This window comes from Pleurodeles waltl, chromosome 3_1, assembly GCF_031143425.1.
Source record: "Pleurodeles waltl isolate 20211129_DDA chromosome 3_1, aPleWal1.hap1.20221129, whole genome shotgun sequence".
Lineage (NCBI taxonomy): Eukaryota > Metazoa > Chordata > Amphibia > Caudata > Salamandridae > Pleurodeles > Pleurodeles waltl.
In genome coordinates, this window is record NC_090440.1 from 1,036,295,576 (window position 1) to 1,036,318,261 (window position 22,686).

The 22,686-nt window shown below is 46.8% G+C and overlaps 1 protein-coding gene across 4 annotated transcripts in view; it reads left to right on the forward strand.

The window, feature by feature from the left end:
• CEP70 (centrosomal protein 70) overlaps positions 1-22,686 on the forward strand; it is a 443,636-nt gene that overhangs the window by 215,267 nt on the left and 205,683 nt on the right. For all 4 annotated transcript variants that reach the window (XM_069224317.1, XM_069224319.1, XM_069224321.1 and 1 more), the window contains one exon: positions 20,110-20,187. In XM_069224317.1, coding sequence (XP_069080418.1) covers positions 20,110-20,187 — 78 coding nt within the window. The remainder of the gene's footprint in view (positions 1-20,109; positions 20,188-22,686) is intronic.

Genomic DNA, 22,686 nt, shown 5'->3' on the forward strand with positions numbered 1-22,686 from the left:
AGTCCTTTATGACTGGCATCCTAAACAGAGGCATCTGGGTAGAGATTTTCCATAAGCAAGATGCACTTAATGGTATGAAATGTAAGTTCTGATTTAACTAAATATGAGAGACATAGCTATACTATATCTTCCTGGCATGTGACTGGATCAGTATCCCTCTTGCACACCAGAGGCAAAACCTCTTCCATATAAAGGCATGGGAAGGTCTCGTTCACATGCCCATACCGGAGCCATTCAGGAGCTATTTGGTCAAGCTCTATGGTATGAGGTTTTGAAGCAGCATCTTTGATTATCGTCAGCGGATCCTGCCCGTATTGCAGCCCCATGTTAGGCCCATGTCTGAAGTTAGTTTATTCCAAAGGAGAGTTTTTCTCATGTGAAAAATGGTCTGAAATCTCACGAGAGGGTTGAGATATTCAGTGTTCATGAGTTCATCAAAGATTCTTATTATGGAGAACAGAATTAGTGGTAAGAAACCTTTTACCTAGTCCTTGCGAGGCAAAATATAAATATAGTGGTAGATATTATCCTGTATTTAGGTATAGACTTAGACATTTATAAAACGCAAAATTCTACAGACCCTGAACCTTGTTTTATTTAATTATTTCATATTCGCTAACACATTAAATAGTTTATTTACATCAGTCGTTGAAATGCATTTTGAATTGTTTTTATTCACTCCTTTTTGAAGAATCCATAGTAAATGCTTTAGTGTCTTGAGTGGCTCCCACTTTTGGATGAACTAACACAGTTTTTACATGTATAAATCTTGGTAATCAAACTTAACCCCATCTTGTGAATTTAAGGGTGTTAAGAACTCAGTGTAGTAGAATAAAGAACATAAAAGTAGGTTTAAAAAACCCACCAAGGCATGGCAGCAAAATCTTTAAATATGATGGCCAGGACGCAACGAAGTACTCTGTCCTAGCGAGCCTTGACACTACACACTGCTTAAGTGGCAGTTGGGGCTAGACAGTTGGAACCAGTGTGTATTTCAGCGTTACGCTTGGATTCGCTGTACATGTTTTCCGAGCGACATCCAACAGTCCCTCACAGACATGCCATTTGGTGCCAATTTTTCAGAGACAAAGTAGACTCAGCCCTGAAGCATTTTAAAGAAGGCAAGGCAATGGCACGCTCTTGTGTGTTCACACTGCCTGTATGGCAGTATCCCCAACAGTTTTGCCCCATCTGAGGTTTCAGCAAAGTGTTCCAAAAGAGGTATCTTCATATCTTGCCTCAAGTGCAGCAGGCCTCCCAAGCCTTTCAAAGCTGAAGCCCATGATCCGACTGGCAACTACCCAATCCCTGCTCTTTCCTCTGCATCCACTACTAAACCACTTTAATTTCCCCTCAGTGGCACACAATCACCATTTCTCCATACTCCAAGGAGACGTTCAAGCTCTCTTGGCCAAGAGAGCCATAGAGAGGGTATCACCATCAGAAATCAAGAGTCAAGACTAGTTGTTATTTCCTTTACTTCCTGGTGCTGAAAAAGAACAGATGTCTCTGCCCTATCCTCGATCATCACTGTTGGAACTTCTTCCCCTGGAAGGGCAAGTTCACAGTTCTTACCCTTGCCCAACTTTAGTCTCCCTGGATTCATGGAGACTATATGATGGCGTTGGATCAGCAGGACGCCTACTTCACATCCCTTTCCTTCTGTCCCACAGACTCTACCTATAGTTTCAGGTAGGCCACTTCTCCAGTATTGGATCTTTCATAGATTCACATGCTTGAATCATTCCCTGGCGTTGAAGTGGGAGTCCCATGGTGTCATCAAGTAGCAGTATAGATAAACTTTACATATGAAAACAATGCTTCACTTTCACAGTTTATTTGCATCATTAGAAAAGACCCAAAATCCAGCCAGTTAGGAGACAGCACCCTTTAGAACCCTCACCACAGAAGCCCCAGCCTCTCAGATTTTCTACTGCACGTCGTGTGAAGGGAGTCTCCCTGAGCTTTGCTCAGTTTTCTTCATTTCAGCTTCTGAAAACTTGAAGCTGTTTGATACTTCAAAGAAAGCACTCTTTAGATCCTGCAAATCTTGTGGGAAAAAGAGACTACATGTGGATGACCCACATAAAGACTGCCTCTATTGCCTTTATCCTCAAAACAAAGTAAAGGATTGCAAGATATGTTGCACTTTTCTTGAAAGGCAAAAAGTCAGAGAGGAGATACTGTGTGGCTCCAAAAGTTCAAGTCCCAGAAAGATACACCTTCAGGTGAAGAGTGCGACACCTCGGCTAAGTCTCAAAAAAAGGAAAGGTCCCAGGACCAAGGGATCTCTGAGGTAGCCAGAAAGGCGCAAAATACTTCCTATCATGGGTCTCTGAGAGACGGTAATAAAAAAAGGAGAAAGCATCAAAATTCTCCTCAAAAAGTGTTTCCTCTGAGCCTACTACTCAATCTATGAAGTCTTCAATCTGTCCGCATACCTTCTCTGAACTGTTGATGAGCTAAAAAAAAATCCATTTAAAGACACTGTCGACTAGCTCCTCCCTGTCAGCGCTGCTTTCGACGACCACAAATGCAACGGTAACAGCTGTCTTGCCGACGAGACCTTCAATGACTACCGCCGTCAATACTCCTACCCCGTCAATGAAGATCGCCTCATCAATGTAAACTCCGACACAGCTGTCAAGGCCACCCGCGATCAGACCATCATCATCAACACCACTGTCAATGACACTACTGTTATCACCACCATCGTCGACCAGACCATTGTTGACGGCACCACTGTCAATGAGACAATCGTTGTTCATACCACCACCTTTGAGGAGGACCATGCCATTGACACATTGCTGTGTTTCCCTCATTGACGGCGACAACATCAACAAAAATAAAAGTTACAAAGACACCTTACCCAGCAAAGTTTCGCCATATTCTCCTCACACCTTACTTGATATGGAGGATTCAGAAGATGAAGGCCCATTTGGCCCCACTCACAGCCCATCTGAGCTACAGGTTAAATATCAAGAGGATGACTATGAGGTAGGAGCGGATTCCTAAAATGGACATTATTACACTCTGCAAGCCACGCACCATTATCCACCCTGCCATGACTTACCAGAACATCCACCTACACAAGGTGCAGTTCAAGTACCTCTTTTGTCGGTACAAGATCCAAAGGCTATGCTGCAGGACTACAGTAGACGGTTTCCAGAACCTTCACAGGATTAACCACCACCTCCTCTGCCATTGATCCCGGTGACTTCAAGGCCTATTAATCCACCAATGACATCAAGAATGATGCCGGCCTCGTCTGTTGCAGCACCGCTAGGAGATAATCCATACTCGTCTGATGATGACAGGGAAGAGGGTGTGATACAGGACACCTATCTACCCGATGATGAGTAGGGTGACTACTTCATTCCCACTCTGTTGCCTCCGGCACCGCATCCCTCAGATTCCCCCTCCTCAGGACATCTGGGGTTTCCACAGTTTGATGGAAAGAGCTGCAACAAGGTTTGACTTGCCTGTTTTGGTGAAGCAGTCTGATTGCTTCCTTAATAACTTCAAGGAGCAGGCACGAAAGTCATTTCCTGCTATCCCAATAATTGATCACATCTAGGAAGAAGGTCTCAAGCTGATTCCATGCATCAATAAAAAATATAAGTCCCTGAGGATTCTCCTGCCTTCCGCACAGGACATGCCAAGGCAGATTCGGTGGTTTCGGAAGCGGTGCAGCGACGCTCTAAGAATCTTTCTACCCCGATTTCTTCTCCACCTGACAGAGACGGCAGATCCCTAGTTAACATCGGGAAGCGCTTCTCCAGTATGTCTGCCATTACAATTTATGCAGCCAGGTCATTAGCCATCTTAGGCCATTACGATAGGCAGATGTGGTCAGATATCAGTGCCCTGATGGATCTAGTGTCTTAAGACATGAAGTCAGAAGCACAGAAAATACTGCAAGAAGGGGAGTGCACAGCCTCGGAAATAATACACTGTGCGATGGATATCGCTTCCACTGGCTTCTGACAATTGGCAAGAGCAGCTGCCTTGCCGAGGCAAGGCTAGCTAAAATCTACATCCTTTAACCCAGAAGTACAATAATAAATCCTCGACATGGCATATGATGGAGACACTATTTGGGAAACACATTGATGACGCCCTACTCGCCATTAGGATTGATACAAACACTGCAAAATCATTAGGCACATTGCAGATCAGTGAATTACCCATTTTAGGAGCACATAGTAGAGGTTTTGTTACCTACAGAGGAGGTTACCAATGTTAATACCAATTTCTGATGGATACAACTACCTGTGGATTCCTCACCTAATGAATTCTCCCATGGCGCCAGCATTCGACGGAAATCTTCTTCCTAGTCTCTGCACGTCGACGAGGACGTCACTCTAGCCCACGCGACGCCGTCTGACGTCATACAGGCAATAAGAGGTCCTCGACGACGTGCCGACGTCAGTTCCCTTTTTTCCGTGCATTCGAAATGGTTATCTTCGAGGGAGCAACTGTTACTTTTGTGGTTACAGTGTATTTTTGCTGCGTAGTCTTTCGCTGTGGTAATAATGTCGCAGAGAAAGTCTGGATTCAAGCCTTGTCGTGAGTGTGGAGGCAAGATGTCAGTGACGGATCCTCATTCCGACTGCCTTTGGTGTTTGAGCTCCGACCACGACGTCTCGACTTGTGATTCATGCCAGCACATGAATCCAAAGGCCCTCAAGGAACGTGAGGCGAAGCTGTTTATGGCGAAATCGAAAAAAGAGAAGCATCACAAGAAGTCTTCTTCGCCAAGACATCGGCGTCATCGAGACTCCCGGCGCCATAGAGAATCTCGGCGTCATTCAAGCAAGGAGACTCGTTCCAGGTCTTCGGATCGGCGCCGAAGGTCATGGGAGATCAGTCCCACGGTTACGCCTCATCCTTCGACGCCGTTGCCCTCTCCGGCGTCTCCGACTTCGCCTGGACAGGCGTCGGTGATTGAGGTATTGGAGCCTCGGGTGTTATCTCCGGCGTCGCAGACGTCGAGGCCGGCGTCGGGGTCGCCTCTGAGACAGGCACCCCAGTATCCGGCTTTTCCCACCCCTGGAGCCGATAGTTCCGCATTCTTGAATGCGATGTATGCCATCTTCCAACAGATGGCTCCAGGGGGTGCTCCGGCTGGGCCTTTGGCCTTTTCATTGGGTGATCCTGCGCCTCTTCGGCCGGCACCCTTTATGCCCTTTCTCCCTTTTGGGAACGTGGGCTCGGCGCCGGTGTCGGCGCCGGTGGCCGCTCCGGTGGCTTCAGAGGGATTGGCCCCGGGGATTTCCATCCCGTCGACGTTGGGATTTCGGCCTGTGACTCCGGTGGGTCCATCTGCTTCGACTGCTCTTTCGTTGGCGCCGGTTACCTGTGGCGCCGGACGCGGCGTCGGTGGCTTCTGAAGATCGGCGCCGATCTTCGACTTCGGCGGAGGCATTGTCGACTCCGCGTATTGAGCAACGGCTTCATTCGAGGAGACGTGCTCTCCGTGTATTAGAAGAGCAGGAGTACCAACGAGCCCTGGAAGAAGGAGAGCTAGAGGACTCGGGTGATGGGCTGCGTGGTCTGGAGTCGGCCAGTGGGCTGGACACTTCCCCTGAGTGGGATCTTTCGTCCCCGGGAGAATATACTGAGGAGGCTGCTTCCTTTCACGCAGTGGTACGGAAGGCAGCTAGTTTTTTGGACCTGCCTTTGCCGGTGATGGAGGCAAAACAAAACCTTCTAACAGAGGTGCTACATCCGGCCTCAGCTGCGGCAGAGCCTCTTTTGCCATTTAATGACGCTCTGCTGGATCCGGTGTTAGAGGTGTGGAAGAGGCCGGCATCTTCCCCAGCAGTTCACAGGGCCGTGGCCAGGAGGTATCGGGCGGCTCCAACTGACCCTGGTTTTCTGTCTAGGCACCCTACGCCGGAGAGCTTGGTGGTGCAGGCCTCCTGTTCATCCAAGTCAGCGCCTGGTTCTTTCCCGACGGTGCCTGGGGACAGAGATTCAAAGAAACTGGAGGCGCAGTCCAAGAACATTTTTTCGTCCTGCAGTCTGGCGTTGAAGGCCACCAACGCAACCTGTATCCTGGGGAGGTATATTCATGCACTGATGGATGACATTTCCTCATCATTTACAGAGCTTCCCCAGGGTCTTTTGGACGTTGTTTCAAATGCCCAGGCTGCTGCGACCCAGATTATCCAGACTGGGCTGGATACAACCGACTCGGTGGCCAGAGCAATGGGCACAACTGTGGTGGCAAGGAGGCAGGCCTGGCTCCGTAACTCGGGCTTTTCTGCGGATGTACAGTCCACATTGTTGGATCTCCCGTTTGATGGGGACAAACTGTTTGGAGCCAAGGCTGATTCGGCCTTGGAACGTTTTAAGGAGAGCAGGGCCACGGCTAAGTCGTTAGGGCTCCAAGCTCCTTCTTCCACGGCCTCTTCCAGATTTTTCAGGAGGTTTCGTGGATTTGGGCGTGGCTCTTCCTCCTCTTCCTTTCGGGGAAGATATCAGCAACCTGCCTCTTCCCATCCCTATAGATCTTTTAGAGGGAGAGGTAGGGTCCGCACCAGAGGAGCCTCTCAGCAGCACTCTGCCTCTTCCTCATCCTCTGGCGGGGTGCAGCAGGGGAAGCAGCCTTAGGCTTCCACCATTCCCCACTCACTCCTCTCCTGTAGGGGGAAGATTACAGCATTTTCTCGCCAAATGGAAGACTGTTACAACGGACACTTGGGTTCTCAGTATTGTGGGAAAAGGCTACACCCTTCCCTTTCGGGAGTTCCCGCCCCTCATCCCGCCCCGCCCTTCTTATTGTTCAGAAGAACACCTCCTGTTGCTAGAACAGGAGGTACAAGCCCTCCTTTCAAAGGGCGCGGTGGAGTTGGTCCCAGAGCAGGAAAGGGGTCGAGGATGTTACTCAAGGTATTTCCTGATTCCCAAGAAGGATGGTCGTTTGAGACCAATCCTGGACCTGAGGATCTTGAATTGGTTCCTCAAGCAGGAAAAGTTCAAGATGCTGACCCTAGCACAGGTGCTTTTGGCGTTGAACAAGGAAGACTGGATGGTGTCTGTCGACTTGCAGGATGCTTACTTTCATATCCCGATACTCAAGTCACACAGGAAGTATCTCCGGTTTGTGGTGGGATCGCAGCACTATCAGTTTGCGGTCCTTCCGTTTGGTCTTACTTCAGCACCTCGAGTATTCACGAAGGTGATGTCGGTGGTTGCGGCAGAACTCAGAAGGAAGGGGATAGCAGTATTCCCTTACTTGGACGACTGGTTGATCAAAGCCAAGTCCCCGGAGCTTGTGTCGCATCATCTGCAGTCAACAACCCAGTTGTTGTTCGACCTGAGTTTTTCGGTGAACGAGCCCAAATCTCACCTAGAGCCCTCTCAGCGCCTCCTGTTCATAGGGGCAGTACTGGATACAACATTGGGTCGGGCCTTTCCTCCGCCTCAGCGGATTCAAGATATTCAGGATTTGGTTCCAATGTTTCGAAATGGAGCGGTAGTTCCAGTCCTCAAGGTCCTTCGTCTGCTCGGTCTGTTTGCCTCCTGCATTCTGTTGGTCACGCATGCTCGCTGGCACATGAGGGCTCTTCAGTGGTGCCTCTGAAGGCAGTGGTCTCAACACAAAGGGGATCTAGAGAGTACTGTCAAGATCTCCAGAGATGCTGCTGTGGATTTGAAGTGGTGGATTGCAAGCAACAATCTTTCACAAGGAAAGCCGTTCGCGCAGTCGCCACCAGTGGCCACAGTCATAACGGATGCTTCCACTCTAGGGTGGGGAGCTCATCTGGGGGATCTGGAGATCAAAGGCCTTTGGTCTCCAGAGGAACAGATGTTTCACATCAATCTGTTAGAGTTACTGGCTGTACGTCTGGCTCTCAAGGCCTTCCTCCCTTCCCTTCGTGGTCAGTCGGTACAGGTTCTAACGGACAATACTACCACGATGTGGTACATAAACAAGCAGGGAGGAGTAGGGTCGTACCTTCTCTGCAGAGAAGCTCTTCGACTATGGTCCTGGACAAAGGACCATCAGATTTGCTTGATAGCAAACCATCTGGCCGGAGTCTTAAATGTGCGTGCGGACAGTCTCAGTCGCCAATTCTTGGCAGACCACGAGTGGCGTCTCCATCCAGATCAAGTCCGTTTAATCTTCCAGAGGTGGGGGTTTCCTCGGGTAGATCTGTTTGCCACTAGAGAGAACGCGCATTGTCCGTTATTCTGCAGTCTCCAGTATCCGATGCAGGGAGCGTTGGGGGACTCGTTTCAAATAACCTGGTGCGGCCAGTTGCTTTACGCGTTTCCTCCCATACCCTTGATTCCTCGAGTATTGAGGAAGATTCGCCAGGACCGGGCTCTAGTCATCCTAATAGCTCCGGATTGGCCAAGGAGGGTATGGTACTCCGACCTTCTCCAACTCTCAATGTGCCCTCCGCTCCGTCTCCCTCTCAGGGCAGACCTCCTCTCGCAGTCGCAGGGGCAGGTTTTACACCCCAACCTCCAGAGTTTGCACCTACATGCCTGGAGATTGAACGGGGCAACCAGAGTTCCTTCTCTCTCCCGCCTGAGGTAGTGGATGTTATATTAGCGGCCAGGCGACACTCCACTAAATCTATCTACGCTAATAGATGGTCTAAATTTGTTGCGTGGTGTGGAGAGAGGCAGATTGATCCCTTACATGCTCATCTATCGGACGTTTTGTCTTTTGCTCTGTCTCTAGCGCAGAAAGGTTGTGCAGTGGCTACCATTAAGGGTTATTTATCGGCCTTGTCAGCCTTCATATGTCTTCCAGACCAACCATCTTTATTTAAATCCCCTATTGTTATCAGATTCTTGAAAGGTCTTCTAAATAAATATCCTCCAAAACCATTCGTTATGCCGCAATGGGATTTGTCCTTGGTCCTGACTTTCCTCATGGGGTCCCCTTTTGAACCTATGCATTCTTGCCCCTTAAGGTATTTGTTTTTAAAAACAGTCTTCCTGATAGCTATAACATCAGCAAGGAGAGTGAGTGAGTTGCAGGCCTTATCAGTAAAACCTCCTTATACAACTTTTTATGGGGATAAGGTGGTGTTGAGGACCAAGGCTGCTTTCCTCCCGAAGGTTGTTTCACCTTTCCATTTGGCTCAGGCAATTACTTTGTCCACGTTCTATCCTCCGCCTCATCCTTCCAAAGAGGAAGAAAGACTGCACCGTCTGGACCCAAAGAGGGCGTTGAGCTTCTTTATTGATAGAACAAAGGATTTCAGGCTGGAGGATCAGCTGTTTATTGGATACGTGGGCAAGAGGAGAGGAAAGGCAGTCCACAAGAGAACACTATCCAGGTGGGTTGTTCTTTGCATTAAAATCTGTTACTCTTTGGCAAAGAAGGATCCTCCTGAGGGCATTAGAGCTCATTCCACCAGAGCTAAGTCGGCCACTTCGGCCTTGGCCAGAGGTGTTCCTGTGGTCGACATCTGCAAGGCCGCAACTTGGTCGTCCCTTCACACTTTTGCAAAACATTACTGTTTGGATTCTGAGGTTAGAAGGGACGGCCATTTTGCACGGTCAGTGCTGCAGGATTTCTTGGTTTGACCATTTAGGCACCCACCGCCAGGCGTGGTACTGCTTTGGGACTCTATTCATTAGGTGAGGAATCCACAGGTAGTTGTATCCATCAGAAGAACGAGTTACTTACCTTCGGTAACGACTTTTCTGGTGGATACATTAGCTACCTGTGGATTCCTCACGGTCCCACCCGCCTCCCCGTTGCCTTTCTGGTCTTACCAAGTAATCCTTGAGTGCGCTCCTCTTGGTCTTCGAGGGTGCAATAGATGTTGTATATAATATATTTATATATATGTATATATCTTTGTGTATATACTTGATGTGTATATATATTTTTAAAAAAAGAGAGAGTTTTATATATATATATATATATATATAAAAGATTTACAGCTATTCATGCAAATGTTGTGTATTTTACAATGTTATGGGATGTTGCCTTGTTCTTTCATTGCATTGCCTGGTTGTTCTCATGCACTTAAAAAATGATTGGTACTGACGTCGGCACGTCGTCGAGGACCTCTTATTGCCTGTATGACGTCAGACGGCGTCGCGTGGGCTAGAGTGACGTCCTCGTCGACGTGCAGAGACTAGGAAGAAGATTTCCGTCAAATGCTGGCGCCATGGGAGAATTCATTAGGTGAGGAATCCACAGGTAGCTAATGTATCCACCAGAAAAGTCGTTACCGAAGGTAAGTAACTCGTTCATCAGCCCTATCAATCCCAGTACATACCTGCTTATCAGCAACCGTACCGTCTGCCACCATCAGCGGACTACACAAAGCTGAAAGGACAACATAAACAGCCAACCCAGTCCAGGGACGTCGCCTGTAAAAAAAAATGACCTCAACCAGCTACCATCACCTTACCTCATCCCGTGGGTGCAAACATCTCAAACCCCATCTTCACCAATGGCGGCAAATAACGACGGACAAGTGGGTACTAGATCTGGTCACTTGAGGTCATACCTTAGAGTTTATACAGAGATCACCAAACATGTTACCCAAAGTGCCCCACCCACTCATCTTCACTTATTGCGGAAAGAAGCCCTTATCATACTCAGAAAAGGAGTAATTGAGCGTGTGCCATTCACTCAGAAGGGCACAGGTTTCTATGCTTGTTTTTTTCCTCGTAAGAAGGAAATCAGGAGAGTGGAGACCCTTTCTGGACCTCAAAAAACTCAACAAATTTCTGCATGGTCACTCTAACAGACATCCTGTGTCTCCTGAACCCATGGGGATTATATGACGACTCTCGACTTGCAGGATGATTATTTCCACATTGGCATACACCCAAAACATCACAAATACCTTTGATTCACCATAGCTGGCACCCATTGCCAGTTCAAAGCCCCTCCATTTCTCCTCAAATCAGCACCCCACAGTTTTACCAAATGCTTGGCTCCAGTTGCAGCCATCCTCAGGAAACACGATCACCAGGTATTCCCCTACTTAGACGACTAGCTGGTAAAAGTGTAAACACCTAGGCAAGCTTTTAAAGTGACAAAGGATTGTATTGCACTGTTTCACAAATTGAGACTTACATTAAGCCTTCAAAAGTTGTCTACTGTTCCACTACAAAAGATAACATTTCTAGGCCCCGTCCTAGACATCACACAGGGCAAAGCGTTTCTTTCCCTAGAAAGGGAGCGAAGATTGGCTCAACTGGCCCTCACAATTTCTAGACCAAAGTCCGCTTCAGTGCATCTGTACAAGTCATTGCGAGGGATGATGACCCCTGCAATAAATCTTGTCCTCTTAGCATGCCTGAAGATGAGACCTTTGTAAGAAGAGCTACAACACCAATGGATCCAGTCAGAAGGGTCTTTCGGCAACCTCATCAAAGTAACTCCAAGAATGGTTTGATTGGTGGTCTCTCACTCCTCACGTCTTCAAGGGCCTCATGTTTTTGCCATTAATACCAGCTTCACCATAACAACAGATGCCTCCCTGGAACGTTGGGGTGGACATCTCCAAGACCTGAAAATCCAAGGGAAATGGTCTACCTCCCAAAGGTTCATGCATATAAACCACCTGTAACTCAAGGACATCTTTCTCAATCTCCAGGCTTTCTTACATGGCATACAAGGATCTTCAGTGCTAGTACATACAGACAATACGACCAGCATGCACTACATAAATAAACAAGGAGGTACAAGATTGCTGGCTGTCTCCCAGGAAACCTAGGACTTATGGCATTGGCTAACAACACACATCACTCTGAAGGCCTAGCACATAGTAGGAGCAAGCAATACTTCTCAGCAGTTCCCTAGAGAGCTGCCATGAATGGGAGCTACACTTTGAAGAATTAAGCACAATTTTTCAACTTTGGGGCAAAACAGAACTTGACCTCTTTGCCATGAACGGGTACAACAAATGCCGCTTCTATGCCGGTCAGCACCCACTCCCATGATCATTGGGGAAGGGATTGCCTTTTTGATAAGATGGTCCAGGATATATGTATACACTTTTCCCCCATTCCCATGATACCGAGAGTTCTCAGAAAGATGACGGTGAAGAAATGCTGCTTGATCCTGATCGCTCTCAGGTGACCCATGCAATACTGGTTCACGGAGCTCCTCCTGCTGTCTGAGTCCAAGCTGGTTCGTCTTCAGACCAAGGGACCCCTGCTGACAAAGAACCAGGGTCAAGTTCTACACCCAGATCCAGGCTCTTTTCAATTATATGAATGGCTCCTGAATTCCCAAATGTGAATATTCCCTAAGAATACAAAGCTATCCCTGCAAGGGCAGAATCAACTAACAAATCCTACAGATTGAAATGGAAAAGATTCTGCTTATAGTGCCAACAATCCAATCTGCACCAGTTGGAAGCATCACTGGGGCACATTTTACCCTATCTCCTCTCCCTGGCATCATTCAGGTTTGGTACACGGATCTGTGAAAGTACACCTTGCAGCAATATCCAGATACAGACGTTCTTCACAAGCTCTCCGTAGGAAAGTACCCCATTTTTGGCATGGTAACCCCCACGTTTTGCCTGCTATCAGTAAAGTTAGACTGTTTTCACTGGGATCCTGCTAACCAGGATCCCAGTGATTGTGCTGTCTCCTCTATATTTTGTTAATTCGGAGCACTTTACGCCCCACAATTGATATTCCGGTGTACCCCTGTAAGACACTAGTATATGGTACATAGGTACCCAGGGCATTCGTACACAAGGGGTCTCCCATGGGCTGCAGCATGTGTTATGCCACTGATAGGAGCCCATGCAAAATGGGTCTGCAGGCCTGCCTTTGCAGCCTGCGTGAATAAGTGCCTGCACCCTTTCACTGGTGGTCACTGCACCAGGTCATTGTAAGTCACCCCTATGATAGGCTCTCCTAGCCCAGAGGGCAGGGTGCAAGTTCCTGAGTGTGAGGGCACCCTTGCATGAGCAGAGGTGACCCTAGAAAACTCAATTTTCCAATGCACTGGACTTCGTAAGCGCTGGGAAGCCATTTTACCCGTGTACTAGCCACAGCTCAATAATGATAACTCTGAACCTAGGCATGTTTGGTATCAAACATGTTGGAAGCATACCCCAATACTAATGCCAGTATTGGTGGCATGATTCCATGCACCCTGGGGGCTCCTTAGAGGACCCCCTCCCCCCCCCCCCCCACATATTGCTCCTGCCAGTCTTCCAGGATTTGCAGGCAGCCCAAGCTGCTGCAATGCCTCAGGCAGGTTTCTGCCCTCCTGCTGCTTGACCAGCTCAAGCAGGGGAAGGCAGGACAAAGGATTTCCTGCGCGAGAGGGAGGCAACACCCTCTCCCTTGGAAATAGCTGTTACATGGCTAGAGAGGGTTAGCCTCCCCACGCCACCAGCTTGCTTTGAAGTGCACATTTTGGTGCCGTCCTTGCATAATCCGGTTTGCACCAGTCCAGGGACCCCTGGTCCCTGCTCTGGTACAAAAGCACACAAAGGAAAGCGTAGTGACCAGTACCCTGTCTATCATCCCCTCGGGGTGGTGGCCAGAGCTCCTCTAGGTGGCCACTTGATTCTGCCATCTTGAAAAACAAGATGTGCAGAGGCCCATGGGAGCAAATGGTTGGTCAGGACAGGTGACTGACTTCAATGACCTCCTGTGATTGGTGGTCAGCCTGCAGAGTGACCAATCCCCCCTGGTAGGGCTATTTAAGGACTCCCTTGTGGGTGACTCCTCTGCAACAACCTCTTCTGCTCCTGGCCACTGGAACCACTGCCGGATTCTTCAGGAACCAAACAAGCCTGCAACTCCAGAGACGACCTTGCCTTGCAACATTGTTTCTCTTTGCAACATTTCCATGGCTGTTCATCCTCTGGGGTCGGCAAGATGGCTTTTCATCCTCTGGGGTCAGCAAGACTTCAACTGCACCAAAGATACAAGAAGAAATCTCCATTGGAGGGAAAGAGTCACTCCCCTGCATCCGCAGGAACCTAAGACAATGACGACTGGTTGCTGGGATCTTCTGCCATCAAGCTCCAGGAAGAATCTCCAACACAGGATGTGGGTCTGAGTGGTCTCCTTGGTCCTCTCTACCTGCTGTCCCACTTGGGAGACGGTGAGCCCTTCCTCTCCTTGCAGGACAGTACCCCTGTGCACTGCGACTCTTGCAGCAAAAAAGGCTTGCTGACTCCTGCTCTGAGGTATCTTCAAACTCCAAGTAACCCTGGCCTCCAGCGCTTCACCCCCACAAGGACAGTCTCTTCTCTGCTGCTCCAGCAATGTGGGACTCCTCTCCAAGTGTGCTGACTGGGCCTCACTGCAACTTACTGTGCGTGCTGCCAGTGTGTTGCCTGTGGGGTACTCCTTCTGCTGGCTATCTCGAATGCAGAGGGTCGGCCCGGACTCCCCTCCAAGGGTCGAGTCCACTGGACCTTGCTGGTCCTCTTCAGCTCTGCAACTCTCGCTTTGCTCCGATTTGCATTTGCCAAAGCTTGTTGGTGGTCCTCCTGACCACTGACCAACTGTGACCCGACAACCGACTTGGGACATCATCTGCATGGCTCCAAGGACTCCTCTGCATCTCCTGGGCTCCACAGCTGATCATCTTCTTCCCCCGTCAATCCGGATCGTCTTTCACAGAAGGATGAGTAGTGGCTCCTGGCCACTCCTGTGTGGACTGGACGCTGTCCCCTTCTTTTTTCAGGTACTCTTCTTCCATAATCCTGTGTTGGGTTGCACAGGACTGGTCCTGGTCTTGCAGTCTTCCACTTTCCAGGTCCCCATGTTAGGCCTTGGGAAAACCAGGTACTTACCTCTGCTCTCCTGGTCGCTGGGAGTCATCTAGGTACTCACGTTTGGTCCCGCGTTCTCACAGCTCCCTTCTAGCTACTCCATATCCTTGGGTGGGGGGACTTCACTTCGCATTCCACTATTTTAGTATATGGTTTGCCCCCTATAGAGCCCTAACTATTTTTCACTAATTTTTGCCAATCCTTGTTGTTTCTATATGCTAATTCCTAATAATCTGTGTGTGTGGGTGTCTCTATATATATATATATATATATATATATATATATATATATATATCTATATTAATATATATAGATATACCTATAAATGATCTAGTTCAGTGTTACTATAATAAAGTACCTTTATTTTTGCAACACTGTGTGGTTCCTTTCAGATGTGATAAGTTGCTGTGTGACTGCTGTTTTATTGCAGGTGCTTTACACTCCTCCTTGATATGTCTTGGCTGCTCACCACAGCTACCACTAGAGAGCCCTGGCTTCCTATACACTGTCTTCATTCACTAATAGGGATTGCCTGGACCGGGTATAAGGTGAAAACACCATAGGCATCCATCACACACCAGGTCAGCTTCCTTCACTCTGTCACTGTGCTCCACTAGGATAGTCAAGCAATTCGTGGAAGGACTCTTCCAAGTTTTCTCTCCATTCCAAGTTCCTCCGCTGGAATGGCGTCTTAACGTCGTTCTTTCTCAACTCATCAAACCACCATTTGAACCGATTCACAAGGCAGATCTAAAATTTCTTACCTGGAAAGTGGCTACACTGCTGACATGTATGCTAGAAGGGTGAGTGAGATTCAGACGTTCACAACCCAAGAGCCTTTTTTCTGGTTCACAGACTAGAGTGTTATTCTAAGGACTAATACAAAATTTATTCCTAAGGTACTTTCGCAGTTTCACCTTAATGAACCTATCAGTTTACAAACTTTTTGCCAAATAAGGCCACCATAGCAGAGCAATTTCTGCACACACTGAGCATCAAAAGATGTCTTAAGTTCTACTTGCATCACTCCAATCAGTTTCGTAAAACCAAGCAACTCTTAGTTGTGTAAGGACAGTCTCGACAAGGCACACCTGTTACTAAAGCAACCATTGCAGGGTGGTTTCTTTCAACTATTTAATTTTGCCAATACAGAGAGGCAAACCGCTTTTCTCTAAGGCGCACTTCACAAGGGCAGTCTCCACATCGAGTGCCTTGTTCGCAGGTGTTCCTTTGGGGAAAATATCTGTCATGCCCCAACATGGAACTGCGTCCATGCTTTCATTCAGCACTATTGCCTGTATTCAGCACACTGCAGTCATGCAGCAGTCGGGCAGGCGGTTTTATGACATCTATTTCAATAAGGTGAGCCTTTGTTGTCTTTGATGATACTGTGGGATCCCCACTTCGAGAACGGGAAATGATTCAAGCATGTGAATCTATGAAAGATACCAATACTGGAGAACTGGAGTTATAGGTAAGTAACTCATTTTCTTCTTGGTCCTCCCCTTCAGCCTTATCAGTGCGCTTTGGGTGTTCGCAAACGTAAAAATGTTGGTCTCTGCCCATCTTCAGGGGTTGGAAATACCATCTTCTTGTAACTCGACCAATAGCTTCTGAGGACTGTTTCTCCTCAAGCAACAGTGGATCACCTCCAGAAGATGGCCAGCTTGTTGAAATCGTTTAGCCTTTCCGTCGGTGTGCCAAAGTCATACTTGACTCCTTTGCAGAGGCTCTCTTTCATTGGAGCCATCTTGGACATGGTGCTTTTTTCAAGTCTTCCCTTCACCTCAGTGAGTCCAGGACATTTGGGCTTTGATTTGATGTTTCTACCTTTGACATCAGCCTCATTGTTAGTGGTTCTGAAAATTCTTCTCTTCCTGCATCCTGCTTGTGGGCCACACCAGATGGAACATGCAAACTCTGCAGTGGGATTTGAAGTCTCAGTTGGCTCAGCACAAGGAAACCTGTCAGATTACATCTAAGTAGAGGAGGCTCCAGAAGACCTGCAGTGGTGGCTGCTAGACCATAATTGGACTGGTGGCTGTCCACTCCCCCTACTCCACTGAGATCTAACAGTTGTGACAGATACATAGTTGCAGGGTAGGGAAGGTCATCTGGGAGGTGGTGGAGATCAGAGAACTGTGGTCTCTGACAGAAGCCCGTCTTCACATCATCTTTTTGTAGCTGCAAGCGATACTCTTGCCACTGAAAGCATTTCCCCATCCAGTAAGGCAGAAGGAAGGCAGGTCCTCACAGAGAAAATTATGTCATGTGGTACTCCATCAGCCATGGCGGAGTGGGGTCGTGGGTCCTGTGCCAGGAAGCTTTGTGCCTTTGGAAGTGGCTAAATAGTCAAGGCATTTCCCTGGTTGTACAGCACCCGGCAGTATCTTTAAATGCCAGGGTGGACTAGCTTTATCAACATTGCCTAGCAGATCATGGATGTTGGTTGCACTCTGAGGTGGCACGGCATATCTTCCAGAAATGGGGAGATCCTGGGTTGACAGTGTCCAAAACGTTGTGGTTGAAGTTCCAAAGGCAGCTCACACTCAGGGACGCCTTTCACTTAAATTGGAGCTTGGGACTCGCTTACTGATTCCCAGATTTAGATTTCCTGCCTAGAGTTCTGCAGAAGATCAAGAAAGACCAGGCCCAAGTCATCTGAGTGGCTTCTGATGGGGCTTTGCACCTTTGGAAGTGGCTGAATCATCAGGGCATTTCTCTGGTCGTACACCACCTCACATGACCTTTAAACACCAGGGCGGACTAACTTAGCCGAGGTTGCCTAGCGGATCACGAATGGCAACTGCACTCGGAGGTGACACAGCGCATCTTCCATCTATGAGGAAAACCCTGGGTCATCTGTTTTTGCCATCATAGAGAACAGGCAGTGTCTGAACTTCTACACGCTGGACTTCCCAAGACAGCTGTTGCTCAGTTATGCCTTTCACTTAAATTCAAGCTTAGGACTCCTGCATGCCTTCCTGCATCTACCTCTTGTGCCCAGTGTTATGAAGAAGAACAGTAGAGATGAGGCCCAAGTCATTCAGTGGCTTCTGACTGGGGGGAGAAGATAGCTGTACCCGGGACTTCTGTCCATGAGGATATCTCCTACAGGCTGTGGCAAGAGTTAAAGGCTATCTATTGGCCCCTTCAGTCTTCCTATGTTTATCTTATCTAACCAATTTATTCAAATCACCAGTTGTGATACATTTTTTTAAAGGACTTACCCATATGTTCCAGCTAACACCATTTGTTATACTTCAGTGAGACCTTAATTTGGTTCTCACTTTCTTAATGTGTGCCTCGTTTGAACCAATACACAGCTGTTCTCTGTGCCTACTTAGGTTGAAGATGACGTTTCTCGTAGCAGTCATGTCAGCTAATTGTTTGAGTGAATTACAGGTACTAACTCTTCAGCAGGCACTACACCTCCTTCCTTCCAGACAAGTTTGTCCTCAGAATGAAACCAGAGCAAATGCTACTAATACCATGCTTGTGCTGCTATATGGGCATCTCACCACACATTCATGATGCATGTTGCTGATTTCCTGGTCTGAGCCACTCGACAGACCCACCACATGCGGAGGTACTGCTTTGTTATCTATTCACAAGGTGAGGAGTCTGCGATTAGAAGTATCCATCAGAAGAACAACTTACTTATCTTTGGTAACAATCTTTCTGGTAGATACTCTAACCACAAATTCTTCACTGATCCACCTACCTCTCCGTACTATGGAATGGACTCATCTATTCCATACTAATAAGATTCCAATTTAGAAATTAGCACACTGACACAGTCTGATTATTGAAGCCTCCACATCCAGCAGCGTGGGCAGATATCTGAAAGAAACTGACATCAGCTCACAGAGGTGGTGACTATGTAGGGACCGTGACTTCACATCTGTGGCAGGAGAATGCGACGCAGAGTCGAACTATGGCACCGACTGACCTGCAAGGAAATTGCTTAGAATAGTATCCACATCTAGACCATCGTGTGGGTGTATTCACAAGGTGAAGAGTCTGCAGTTTGGGTACAGTATCCACCAGAAAGATTGCTACCAATAATTTGGATTCTACGGTATTTCAATGTGTGCGTTACCTACCACAGTGGTGCTGGATCTGATCGTGCACTCTTACTGGCATCTCCATTTCACAGGGCAAAAAGGCTGGATTTGCCACAGGTGAACTAAATGCCAGATATTACCCCATGGTGCATAGAAACAGAATCTGGGAAGGGAGATAGCATTGCCTAGCACCCCTTTCAATCTTCTACTGTGAAGAGTAGGGACCACCTATTCTAACTTTCACAACAGGTGCCAAGTAGAGGAGATGATCCACAACAGTATCTGAGGGCCTAACCCCATCTTTTTCAAGATAGCAAACATATACACCCTTCCCAAGGAATCAATCGTATTCAATGTATAGTGTGACTATGGCATGATGTGAATAGTCACTGAAGAACATGCACATGAGGTGGAAGGTTTCTTCAACCCCTTTGTAAGTCCTAATAAACTCTCCCTTAAAGATCCCTGTGAAAGCCTTCCATTATGTACTTTTTTTGTTACACCAATCCCTCATTCTCAGAGGAGTAATGTTGTATGGTTTCTTTAACTGTACCACGGAATGTTGCATACTTGAGAATCGCAGCTTGTAAAAACCACTGGGGATTCCTGCCCTATTTTATCTTCTGTATTAGCTGATCATGGTCCTGAAATGTGTTGCCCAAGTATTTTTGCATTCTGTATTATCTGGGTTGCTCATCAATCCAGACCTGACTAGGAATTTGTGAACTTGTGTGTGAGGAAGTAGTAAGATTATTTATTTGACTGCCAACAGTATGGAAAACTACTTAGAAGCCTAGTTCATGAAGAATCTTCTTCTGAAGGTATGAACTAATGAACAATATTCTTTAAAGAAAAATGTAAAAATATGGGAGCAACATGTTCTCTCATAAATATTTGAAAAAATCCTTAATGTCACATTCTGGGTGTGTTATGTAAGACCCCCATGTACAGCATATGTGGAGGTATGATGAAATCCAGGCATAAATAGACCCTTATTTTGGTGTTATTTATGGTCAGATTACTTTCAGTAACTAGAGTGACTATTTTAAAACATTGAGCAGTGGCAGCAAATTGGGGATATAAAATGCATTTAGTTTATTCAAGATTTACAACCTTTGCTCTGTGGATTGATGGAACCTACTCTATGGCCCCATATACCTTACAGCGATCACATCTTGCATATTAAAATATTATTCAATCATTAAATGATAGAACTGTAAAATGATTTTCTCTTATTTTGAGTTTGTGTTATTGCTCAGTTATAGTGTTTTAAAACATTTTTTTCTTTCTTTTAGACCAACTGCAAAAGAGCTTAAACTTTCAAAGCAGCAAGTGAAAAGGCTGGAGAAAATTCTTCATCAGAACAACATTAAGTAAATAGAAGTATATGAAGGTTCAAGTGAATTGGTTTTTAGAAGTGTCTTTACATATGTACATGTTTATCTGAATGATTCTTACATAAAACAATTCAAGATTTAAAAATGCTTGAAAAAGCAGGGTCATAGTATGGATAAATAAAATTGCATAGTGAAACATATTTATTATTTTACTTGTTCTGTGGATCTGGGGGTACTTGTACCTATAGGCCCATTTTTATATTTGTTCATTCTGCTTTCATTTTAATTCTTAGGGCCTGATTTAGAGTTTAGCAGACCAGTTGTTCCACCATAAATGTGGTTGAGTACCCTGTCCACGAAAATAACGGTCTACCAACTCTGTTTTAAGTCGAGCAGATTGCCATGTTTCCAACAGTGGTGCACCCGCTGACTCTGTGGTGGGAAACCCTACACCAACCTATACTGGGCCATCGGTGTAGGTGCATCAGACCATCGCCCTTACTTAGATCAGGCGTCTGATTTATTTATTTTTTCAGCCCAGGGGATGAGCTTCCAGGGCCTAAAGGCCAACCCTACTTGTGTGCCCCCGCTGCTCACGGCTAAAGGCTGTGCACAGCGTGGGATTGGTTGCCTGTGGGGAGTTGGAATCCGGGCCTGGCTGCAAGATGAGCCCTGCGCTTTACCACATGCAATGCACCACCAAAGGGCATGCGATGCATGGTGGTGGCTGCCTTGGTGTAGGGGTAAGGGCAGGGGTGGATTTGTCACAGGGCCTGGCCAATTGCCAAGCCCCTGCTGTGGACTGTCAAAGGTCATGTGCTGAGAGGAGTTGGCAGCCTGTGGGGAGTTCACTGCAGGGCCTGGTGGATCACCTTTAATCGGGGGAAACAGCAGAGGTGTCCCTTCTCACCCCTCCTAGTCGCTTTATATATGGAACTACTTGTACACAGAATGAGGTCCAACTTGTCAAATTCTGGGATACCTTGTGTTGGAGGCCATCACCTCATCAGCCTATGTGCTGATGATGTGTTTCTGGCCACTACTGCTCCAGCCTCTTCCCTCCCTGCTCTGGTGGCAGACCTCCAGGCATTTGGAGAGATATCCAGATTTAAAGTCAATATGCAAAAATCACAGATTCTCAACCTCTCGGTGGTCCTGCCTCACAAGGCTCATCTTTGCTTGCTGTTCCCTTTTGATTGAGCAAGAGAGTCTTTAGCATACCTCAGCACTCTACTAGCTCACTTTGTCTCCAAGACTTATTAACGGTGTAGCCCTTTCCACCCAACTACTCATGGCTGGGGAAGAGTATCAGCTTTCAAAATGATGATCCTGCCAGGTCTCCTCTACCTCTTTCAGACCCTTCCAGTAACCCCACTGAAACATACCCTGCACTTTCTACAATTGGAACTCAGCAAATTCAAATAGGATATGAAGAACCCTCGCCTCCAGAACCACTTGACCACCCGCTTCAGGAAGGTGGTCTTGCAGTACCCTTATTAACATGCTATTACCAGGCCTCACAGGTCTGTTTCCTAGAAGATTCGAGCCGGCAACCTCTGAGAAACAAAGGTGCTTCATGTATCAGGCAATAGCATACGCTCACATGTGAAAGGAGCTGTGCCTCCCCCGTATACACTTGGCTTGGGGTTAATACTCCTCCTAGTTGACAAGCTCAGTCTTTAAAGTGTTGGATGCAGTGGCAATTAAAGCTGTCCTGACCTCTTTCCCTTCACCCATGACTCCAATTTTATCCAATCCAGATTTTGCCTCAGGGATTCCCCCCTCTCCCCACCATGGCCATGAACGGTGAGGGCTTTATTTACGTATGGGAACAAAATATTACTCTACTTTAAAAAAAAAAAAAAAAAAACTATAAATTCACTGAAAAAACAAAGGTTCAAGTAATGTTATAGTTGGATGTGATTTAAACATAACAAAATCTGGTTTTGTTTAATTAAAAAAAAATCTAGAAATTCACTGAAAAAAACAAAGGTTAAAGTGACGTCATAGTTATGTGAATGTTAGTGACAGCGTTACATTTTTGAACTAAAAATCACAGAAATTCACTAGTTATAGTTTGCAGAGCTAACTATAACTTGCATCCCTGCCATTCACTGCTTATGACCTCACATATTACATCACTCATGAGCTGCTGTATGACATAATTTATGATATAATTGATGACATCTCAAATGGCATAATTGAGGACATCACGGATGACATCGTCCATTGAGTGTGTTAGTTTGCTTTATAGTTTACATAGTAGCAGGTAGCTACCATATAGCTTTTCTACCCAATTTTGAACAACCTCTTTCCAGCTAAGGGGCATAAGTGTTTATAAAACATTTGTGCTTCTAATGCATCACAGGTGTGTTGAGGTATTGAACATGTTATAAATCATTGTATTGAAGAGTTACTCTATGTGCAGATGACACTTGACAACTTGTGTCCAGCATATTTCATATAAACTTTTTGGTTCCCCAGAAAAAGTTTCCAACAGGGAAAAGATTCTACTTAGTAGATACTAAGGCCCTC